Source organism: Impatiens glandulifera, chromosome 3 (genome assembly GCF_907164915.1).
Source record: "Impatiens glandulifera chromosome 3, dImpGla2.1, whole genome shotgun sequence".
Lineage (NCBI taxonomy): Eukaryota > Viridiplantae > Streptophyta > Magnoliopsida > Ericales > Balsaminaceae > Impatiens > Impatiens glandulifera.
In genome coordinates this window covers 23,381,361-23,392,191 of record NC_061864.1, presented here as the reverse complement: position 1 = coordinate 23,392,191, position 10,831 = coordinate 23,381,361, and the positions used below count along the sequence as shown (strand labels likewise).

The 10,831-nt window shown below is 27.4% G+C and overlaps 1 protein-coding gene across 1 annotated transcript; it reads left to right on the top strand.

Annotated features, from left to right (window-relative positions):
• Positions 1–424: 424 nt before the first annotated feature.
• On the top strand, positions 425–1,445 carry LOC124930020 (transcription factor RAX2-like). The gene is made up of 3 exons (XM_047470391.1): positions 425–572; positions 657–786; positions 851–1,445. Exons 1-3 carry the CDS (start codon positions 437–439, stop codon positions 1,443–1,445), a joined length of 861 nt encoding a protein of 286 aa, XP_047326347.1. The 5' UTR covers positions 425–436.
• The last annotated feature ends 9,386 nt before the right edge of the window (positions 1,446–10,831 follow it).

Sequence of the window (10,831 nt, the reverse complement as noted above, 5' to 3'; positions counted from 1 at the left end):
TCTTTTTACCAAAAATAATCATCTCCTCAAAATCATCACTAATCATTATTTTTTTCCCTTTCTAGGTTTTTTCAAAAACTCCAATCCGAACCAACCCTAAGTCATTAAAAAAACCACTTTTTAATTTGCTTACAGATTTATTCAAGAAGTTCAATGAGAACAAGGGTTTTATTTATTTATTTAAGTTAATCTATGTGAATACATGGTTGATGATTTCAATTATCCAATAAAAAAGTAATGTTTAACAATAATAATATATTCAATGATACTAATTAATATGAGAATCTGTAACCTGTGTCTTTGACTTGTGTGTATCACTAACAACACTACATATATTATATATATATACACACATAATAATATTTCTCAAATCTCATAAACAACCGATCAAACTCTTTTTCTCTCTAACATTTTCTTGAGAGAAAGATCTAGAGAGATGGGAAGAGCTCCTTGCTGTGACAAGGCAAATGTTAAAAAAGGACCATGGTCACCTGATGAAGATGAAAAGCTCAAAGCTTACATGGAGAAACATGGTACCGGTGGAAATTGGATTGTTCTTCCTCAAAAAGCAGGTTAATTATCAATCAACTCCTTTTCTTCTTCTTTTTAATCTTGAAATCAAAACCATGAATTCAAATTTCTCCGATTTCGTTTAGGTCTTAGAAGATGCGGAAAGAGTTGTAGATTGAGATGGTTGAATTACTTGAGACCGAATATTAAACATGGTGAATTCTCCGAGGAAGAAGATAGAGTTATTTGCACACTCTTCTCTAGCATTGGAAGCAGGTATGTAACTAGATTATGAACTATATATCTTCTATAAACCAAAATTAAATGTTAAAATTTGCAGATGGTCGATAATAGCAGCTCAATTACCAGGAAGAACCGACAATGATATCAAAAACTACTGGAACACAAAACTAAAGAAGAAACTCATGTCTCAAATGGAAGTTTCTTTTCTCCAAAAGAAAAACCAACCCAATTCCACACTTAACCCACCATTAATCTTCAACACTACTACTTCATCATCAATTCCCAATTCTCTTCCCACATCCGGCAACCAATCCATTTCAAACCCATCAAATTTCTTGACTAGCTTTGTGTATCCTATTCCTATGAACAATTACAATTATAATAATAGTCCTTTTGTTGGTGGGGAAGCTAGTTGCAGTTCATCTGATGGAAGTTATGGTGGTCGGAGATCATTAGATCCGATGGATAATAAAGATTATCAGATGGGTTTGCAGTTGCAGAACAATTATGATCTTCTTGGTGATGATGATCAGTTGATGATTTTTGGTCAGAGTCAAATGGAGTATGCCGGCGGTAGCCTCGAGGAGATTAAGAATCTTATTAGTAGTACAAATTTATGTAGCACAAATATGAATTACTTTTTTGATGAAATTAAGGCAGAGGAAAAGGTCATGTACTATAATGATGCTTGATTAGATGTTAATTGAAAATTTCTTTTCTTATGACTATTCTAGAGCTTGTTTCATCTTATTTTGAATTCAATTTGTTTGATAAAGAAGTGAATTATTTGTAGGATAAATTATTAAGTATTGTGTTTATTTGAAATCTAAATTTAATAGATTAAGTTGAAGTATTTTAATGGATAAATTTTAAATTATTAAACACAACATTAATTAGAGCCATTTGAATTGAGTTTTTTTGTTTTATAAAAAACTAATCATAATTAAATATTATTTTATTTTTTTTATAAATCAAATCAAATATTAAAAATTTATTATTTAATAAATCTTACATTATTTAATAATTTAAAGTGGTGAGGAGAGAGAAGCGGTGAAGCTTATCCTTTTTCTGGAGAGCTTGTTTGATATTTGGTTATGTAATGGATTTTTATTAAAAATTTTGTTAGGTTATTTGGATTTAAAATTTTTTAAATTATTTAATTTATTTTTTGTAATTAAATTTTATGAAATTAAAGTAATTTTTGTAATGAATTAAAGGATTTTATAGTTGAAAAAATATGAATATATTTTTTAGATAACAATCCCAAAAACCTTAAATCAAACAAGCTCTAGGTTGATAGAGAGTCGTGTACTTGTTTACTGTGGAGTTTGTCCCACGTGTATCTTCACTATTCTCATGTCTATCAATGACTATTGCCTCGAGGAAGTACTTATTATTAATTTTCTAAATCATATAATATTAATTATTAAATATTATTATGAGAAACGATTAGGTGAGAAAATTTGGTGAGAGAATGACTTGACATCAAATAATTTCTTTTTTTTCTCTCTTTCCTTCCACTTTTACATTTTTCAACAGTAAAGGTGATTAAGTCATTCCCTCACTAAATTCTCTTTCTCTATCACTCCTCTATTATTATATAGTTGTAATTTTGGCATAATAAAGTAACAAACAAAAATTATAATTAAATATATTTTGTGCAAATATTTCACTATTTTTATTCTTAAACAAATAAAATAAGTATAAGTTGATTCTCAAACGTATATATTTAAGAATAAGATGAATAACCCGAAATGAATAAGCTGAATATAAATTGAGTTAAACTTATCCATAACACATAAGTTTAATAAAAATATACCAGCGTAATAATTAAAATAAATTAAATAATATTAAAACGTACTTTACTGGCTGATAATAAGTAATAAACTGAATAATTTAAAACGAATAAACTATATATTAAAAAAAATATTACATAAATTAATTAGACTAATTAGTAACTCAAATAAAAACTCTTCCAATAATGAACCCATTCTTTTCCACATTATGGTTGATATGTAAGTGTGTTTGTAGTTTGTGTCTATAATATTTGTGTTGTTAATTGTTTTGTGACTGTTACTTATTTTATTTTATTTGAATGAAAAAAAAACTTTGTAACAAAAAAATCAGCACCAATTTGTTTAATTAAAAACTCCATACTTGTTCTTTTATACTGACTTGTGTCAAAACCAAGGTAGGAGAATCTTGGATTTTAGTGGGTACAATAATGGGTCAATATTATTTTAAAGATCTTCTTCTTAATTTTAATCCAAAATAAGTAATTGGTATTTTTTTAAATAAAATACCTTATCTTAAATTAAACAAGTTCATGTATATTCAGTGGTTTCTAGTTCATATATTTTTTTCCCATGAAATAACTTATTTAATTAAATAAGTTCTTATTCGGTTAGTTTAAATTCATATAAAAATATTTGAGTTTTTTTAAAATGAAAATACATTATCTTAAATTAAACAAGTTCTTAACATGTATTTTCTATTGATTGGGATCAATTTTAAGTATTTTGACACAATAATTAAAATTAAAATTATTTGGTTAATCTCCATCAATGGAAAATTCATGGAAGGATATTTAATCAACAATAGATCTAGAGTCTAGATCATAGTTGATATAATGTCCATTTAATATGTGATTATGAAATTTTGTATGGCCAGAAATTCATTCCCTGCCTAGTTAGAACTTAAAAATTCATATACTTTTATTATTAACGCACCTTTCTTTCGCGACACTTAAACCAATTAAATCAATGTATTGTCTTTCGTTTCAAGATTAGTGCAAGCATTACAACCATTGTTTCCTTTCACTGTTCAATTCGTATATCAACAAAAATACTTCATTTAGTTAAATTTTCTTTAGAAATCAATGTAAGACCCTTTGATCGTCATCAACTACTCTAATCATGTAAGCCAATGCTCGTCCTCAACTACTATGATCCCTCGAGCCAATGCTTATTGAGGAAGATGCCTCAACCGGATTTGTCTTGTTTCTTCCATCCCATAGACCGATGATAGTTTTTCTAATGGAGCGCGGAGAGAAGATATAATATTACTTCTATTGAAAATTGTTGAAAATCAAAATGTAATTTGATCACAAATAGTCCACCATTTTGAATGTTCAATACAAGTTGGGAGGATTCTCAAGTTGGCTGCCCTTGTAATTTCCCCACTTTCTTCTCATCTAGTCAAACAAGCCAACAGTACAATCATATAGAAGAAGAAAAAAGGCTATTTAATCCTGATGTTCTATTTCCTCAACAACCCATGTTTTGTAATCCATGTAAGAAAATGACTTTTTAGAAACAAAATAAAAAGTATGCAATGACTTTTAAATGATGTGGACTTTTGTTCAATCTAATTATACTTTTTTAAACGTTCCAATACTATATTTACATTATCGGAATATGTTTATGAAATTTATAAACCTACCAAGATAGTATAATGATAAAAGTCGACTAAATTTATAAACCTACCAAGATAGTATAATGATAAAAGTCGACTTAAGAGACCAAAAAATTACGGGTTCGATTTATATTATGTTTTCATTCATTTCAGAAAAAAATTATGTTTATCAAATCTACCGTAACCTATCTAAACATAATTTTTGAAAATCTATAAACTTTTATCATATTTACAACTCATATTTTAAACTCCCTTTATTTTTTTACCCTTTCTTTCTTATTTTTTATTTTATTTTATTTTCATTTCATTTCCTTTTTTATTTTTACTTTTATTTTCATTTTCATTTTTCTTAAATTCTCTCATTTATTTAAAATAGCCCCTTGATTTAACTTTGAGTTAAATTTGATCACAGTTTGAAATCAAATTGACCTCATAATATCGTCACACGGATTTCAATTCTCTAACTTATTTTTTTATTCAATGTTGATCCAAAGTTTGATTTAAATAATATATATCTAATATTTTTATTATTATTATTAGTTTGATATGAAACATAAATAACTAATTAATATAAATAGTGAATTGTTTAATAAAATGGTGTATGTATTTATATAAAAGTAATTAAGAAATATATATTTAGTTGTATAATTAATTTTCTTATAAAAAATGTATTGAAATTATATTTAAAAAATATAAGTTTTTATATTTTATTTAACAAAAACGTATTTTATTTTTACATGTTTACACTAAATGGGAGATTAAGTTAGTAATTGCATTGAACCTTTATTATTTTTTAGAAAAAAGGTTAGTAATTGGATAGATTAATATGGCTGGGTTTTAGAAAAATATACATTAATAATTAATTAATTAAAATTAAAATTTGTAACTTAAAAAATTAGAATTACTAAGAAGAATTAATATTTGTAATTACAATTATACAGCCACAAATACAGGGTAATAATTTTTTTAATGAGTGTCTTTTTAAAATTACATATATTATTATTTAAATATATATATTATTATAAATTTATTAATTTTTTAAATAAAATTTATAAACCAAACAAAGTATTAACACCAATCAACTTTTTTCTCTTTGTTTTTGCAACTAAACACTTCATTTTTTAAAATATACATATATATAACAACATTAATATTTTATTTTTTAATTAAAATTTGTAACTTAAAAATACATTTTAAATCGGTGACTTTTAACTTATAAATTTTAATAAAGGATTAGTTCATTTATATTAAAATAACCGTCAAAGTTGAGATGAGAAACATAATCACAACATTATTGATTAATTTAACATAATCTCATATGCCAACTAATATAACTGTATATACTTTAGTACAATAATTTGAAACCTAATTGTTTTAACTTGCAATAAAAAGACATCAATATAACTATGGCTGTTGGAACACCTAACACTTAGTAATGGTCAATACTTACAAACCTAGACAACAAAAACAAAGGCAAAGTTATATAACTAATGATCATAAGAATCAAGCCTAGAATTACGCCTGTTTCATTGAATGTGTTGCCGTCTTTCTTCAAACGACGTATTGCTCTTACTAAGCACCATATTAAATATGCAATTGCCAAGGCCGCAAATGTTAGGACTATGACATAACACGCATATGCTTGACCTTTTTTCATTTTTTTATCCTCTTCAAATCTTGAAAATTTCAGGTATAGTAGTGTTTGGAAAAAGAAAGAAAGATATATAAATGCTTAATTGTCTTTGATTTTATTATTGATTTCTCATGCCTTTAAGATCTTTATCAATTATTTTAAATGATAATATAAAATATTACACGGTTCATTCATATATACTGAAATATATTTTATTGTTTTGGTAATTAATACTTGAAATCAGATATTAATTTATGCATTATTAAACAATATTAATCTCATTTGATTTAGCCAACTTTGCTAGACATTGTTCTAAACACACACACACATATATATATATATATATATATATATATATATATTAAAAAAATGTATAAATTCAAGTGTGAAATGCATTTTTCTAATAGATTTAGATGACTTTCCACTTCTTCTTTAGATTGATTGTAGTGTAAATACTCAAATTCATGAGTTATTTTGTTATACAACTTTGAGTTCATAATAAATTTCAATTACTATGAATGATAATAGTATAAACAAATTTATTAATGAAGATACACGGGATAACATCTTTATAAGGGGTGAACATATATTTGATGTCTCTCTTTTTTTATATATATTTTTATAAATGATTATCTAATAAGATAATAAGAGAGAAAAATAATATTATTTTGGTATCAAAAAGTCTTTATTAGAGGTCATTTGGGCCTTATTTTCAGCTCACTTGTTCAATAAGTAAAATTTAGAAGGATAAATGCAAGAGAATAAATTAAATTGGAAGGATTGTCAAAATATACACTTTCAATAACTGTTGACGGGAAATTAAATAATAGCGACGATGTTTTTGTATATGTATCCATTTTCATGAGGTGATATATATGCATAGTTTTTCTATATTTGATAAATTTTATTTTTGAATTAATATTAGCAAAATAACATAATTTTAATATTTTAATCCATTAAAATAGTTTAAATAATAAAAGTAAATTTTAAAAGACTAAAAGTCACTTGTTTAATTTTATTACACAAATTTATATGTTGTTTGGTTCCGATATTTGGGTCCCTGGCAATAAAAGTAATTTTTTTTTTTTTTTTTAAAATTGAAAAGATTAATAATTTTATATTAAATTTAACATAAATAATACAGTTTAATTTGTTTAATAATTTAATTGTTGTAATAATTTCAACATTAAAAGGCCTTGTTGGGATAACAGGAGATGAAGTATCCCATATTGCAAGAACAACAACACCGAACAATTGCAAAAATTAAATAAAGCAACTAAAGAACACAAATACAAGATTTATAGTGGTTCGCCAAAACATTCCTGCATCCACTTTCGAAACTCTCAATTTTATTATAAAAAATGTTATCGAAGTATTATATTGATTCAATCACAATAAAGCTCACGCACACATAACTCACAAAGAAGCGATACTCTCAAAGTAAATATTTGTCTTTTTAAAGTGCTCGACTGCACCTTTAAACAAGGCTCAATTATGTCATATATCAATATCTTGTCCAAAACTCTCATAGAGCTTCCAAAATATTTTTACCATATTTTCCTAATTATATTTTCCATAACAAAATATCTAATTTCCTTTTGTGTTAATCTTATTTCTTATTATCAAGATTATACACTAAAAAATCTAGTTACTTTTGTTGAATATACTCTTTCTTTGACCCACCAAAGTAGTCAAGTGGTAAAAGTCGGCTTAAGAGACCAAAAAGTCACGGGCTCGATTTTATCTGAAAGCGTTTTGAGTTTAAATGAGGACCATAGCTTTGTGGTGTCATGTTAGTTCTCCTTTATTTTCCAAAATATACTCTTTCTTTGTACCAAGATTGTGTGCCATAAATATAACGTATTTGTAATATTATAAATTTATTCTCAAGAGGCCTCACTTGGTCCTTCTAATCCGATCAAGGATACGTACCACCATCAATATACACTTATTTTTATCGTTGTCTTTAGGGCTAGGCACCACCAAAAATATTTTTCTCCCTATGAATCGTCTTCATTAGGGCGGCTCCTGGAGCGATGAAGAACTAGTTAGCCATTATATCTATTCTTGATTGGTTGCCGTTTAATGTTTTCTAGAGTCTGGTCTAAAAGGAGGGAAATAATGATCCGCTCCACTATTTCTTATCCAAATTTTCCCGTTTTGGACGGTTAAGGGTTTAGGATTGTCCGATCAGAATTTTCCGAAACCGAACAGTGCAAAAATGATAATAAATAAAATCTTGAGGTACAACGAACTAAGATGATAAATACACTCTTAGCCAGATCCGCTTAATTGACATCCCTAATATAATCTTCTCCCGTCATTGTTGACAAATTCAATTTCAAGATCTTTCTTCATGATGTTTAGGAATCCTTGAATCACTAATGAAGTTTGAGAGAGTATCAAGAATATGTGAGTTTTGGAGAGAAAAACATGTAATTCAATTACATTTATGATTGTTACCATTATAATTGTTTTAGTAATGACACTAGTAAAAAAGGGGTCTACGACGACCATTTCTACCGATTGGTTTAATCACCAATCAGTATTATGAATATAATATCGACTGGTGTTCAAACCATTAAGTATTATGTTCATAATACTGATTGGTGTTTAAACCAATTGGTGAAAGACCCTATATAACACCGATTGGTTTTAAAACCAATCGGTATACCTCCAATAAAAACCCCACGAAAAAATGGCGCTATCTTTTGGCGCGTTCATGAAGAAGTAGTACTGATGGGTTAATCCCTTTAATACCGATTGGCTGATATACCAATCGGTGATGCCTAAAGTTATAGTACCGATTGATAGATAAATCAATCGGTATTTCCTATAAAATTATCAAAACAAACCGATAGCTTTCACTGCTCCCGATTCACTCTCCCTCTTCATTTCGTCGTTTTTCCCTACTGATCCTTTGTCCGTTTCTCCCTTTCCCTCATCACCGTTCGTCTTGGTAAGATTCTGATCGGTTATAACTTCTTCATTTAGGTCTAGGTAAGATTATGATCTGTTAGATCTTCTTTGTTTAGGTTTAGATTTTCAAGATTCATTTTGCTGCCTTCGATTCGAAACCCTTGATGTTGTCGTTCCCATTCAGGTGATCTTTCTTCCTTTCTTGCATTTAGATTATTTATTTTTTCAGATGAATGTTGAATATAATGCTTTTGATTAATTAAGCTATATGATTTTCAAGATTTTTCTATATTTATTAAGCTTTTGTTTTTGATGACTAGTGAAAGAGGAAGCAATTCCAGTTTGTTTCTTAGTGCTTTATTTTGGGAGGAATAGTTGCTGGTACACACAGTTATGAACTTATTCAATTTTGTTTATTTTAGATTTCTACAATAATTAATTTTATTCTTGAGTTGAGAATGAGTGAATTTTGTGTATTATTAGTGTAGTAGAAGAACTACTATTGGTATGCAATGCTTTAATGTTCTAACCAATGATGTTGAATGAATGTTTTGGTGTTGCAACACACTACTATTGTTGTTTTTTTATCTTCTTCTAGTTAGTTTAAATGTCTTGTTTATTGGTAAAAAATGGATAAATAAAAGTTTGAATAATGTGTTTATCTAGAAATATTGTTGATATTAAATGGGACCATAGTATGATTCTGCCTTAGCTGTTTTTAGAAAAGAGGGAAGAGAATCATGCTTATTAATAGAAGTAGAGTTAGTAAAGTGAAGGTATAAGGAAAAATATGAATGAGTAGTGGAGGGTGGTGGGGATTGTAAATATACTTGAGATTGGTGCTTTGACAAAATTATTTACTTAATGATTGATTAACATGTTATGACCATCCCATTTTCTTCCATTAAATGTTATCATCGTCTTAATTCCACAAGTTACTTCCATTAAATGTGATCTCTCCTACTTGATTAATTGAAACTTGTGTGTATTTGCTTTCATTAAATATTGGTCTTTCAATTTTATATATTGATGCTTCTATGAAATTGAAGGAGAGCAAATATTAAAAGATTAACATCCATTGTCTTTTAGGCTATCTTCTTCGTCGTAAGCATCGCTTATTCTTCCTACTTCACCTCTCACGGCACTCCGATGATCTTTCTCCAAGTAAGATATTTCTATTTCGTTGATATAACTTTTTGATAGATTTTATTTTAGGTTTTGACATTGATTTAGGTTATGATATGATTTTTTTTTATAGATATTGATTTAATTTTTGACATTGATTTAGGTTATGATATTACTTTTTGATAGATATGACTTTTTGATAGATATTGATTTAGGTTTTGAAATTGATTTAGGTTATGATATTACTTTTTGATAGATATTGATTTAGGTTTTGAAATTGATTTAGGTTATGATATGACGTTTTGATATGGATTTAGGTTTAAATATGGATATCCCTGATTAAAAATGAATGATGTATACGAAAAAAGATCAATATCTTCTGGAATAAATTGAAGGAGTTGATTCTTTTCTTAGTCTTGGCGTGAGCTCTGGCCGAAATACCAACATTGCATGTCCATGCGTTAAATGTGGTAATAGAGAATATTTTCACAAACATGGCGTAAGAAAACATTTGATTTTGTATGGAATAAGGAAAAGTTATACATTTTGGAATTATTATGGGGGAAAATGAGGATGCAATGATAGTATTGAAGTACATATTGATATTAGTACAAACTGAAGAAGATAATTTGGGACAACTTCATACAGATGCTACAGTGAATGTGAACTCGGAACGCAATGATTTTGATGGAGATGTTTGTATGAGAAATATCATAAATGATTTCTATCCACATGGTGTTGATGCATCAAATGTGGGTCTTACGGGTAATATTGATTCAAATGAGGATGGACAAATGAGGATGCTAAAAAATTATATACTCTTAAATGAATTTAATGAAGCGTTATATGAAGGCTTCATAATTTCAAAGGCATCAACATTATTAAAATTACTCCACTTCAAGAATATTGGGCAATAGAAAAATTGTTCATTTAGCATGTTGTTAAAATTGTTAAAGGAAGAAATATTACCAGTGAATTCCAATCTTC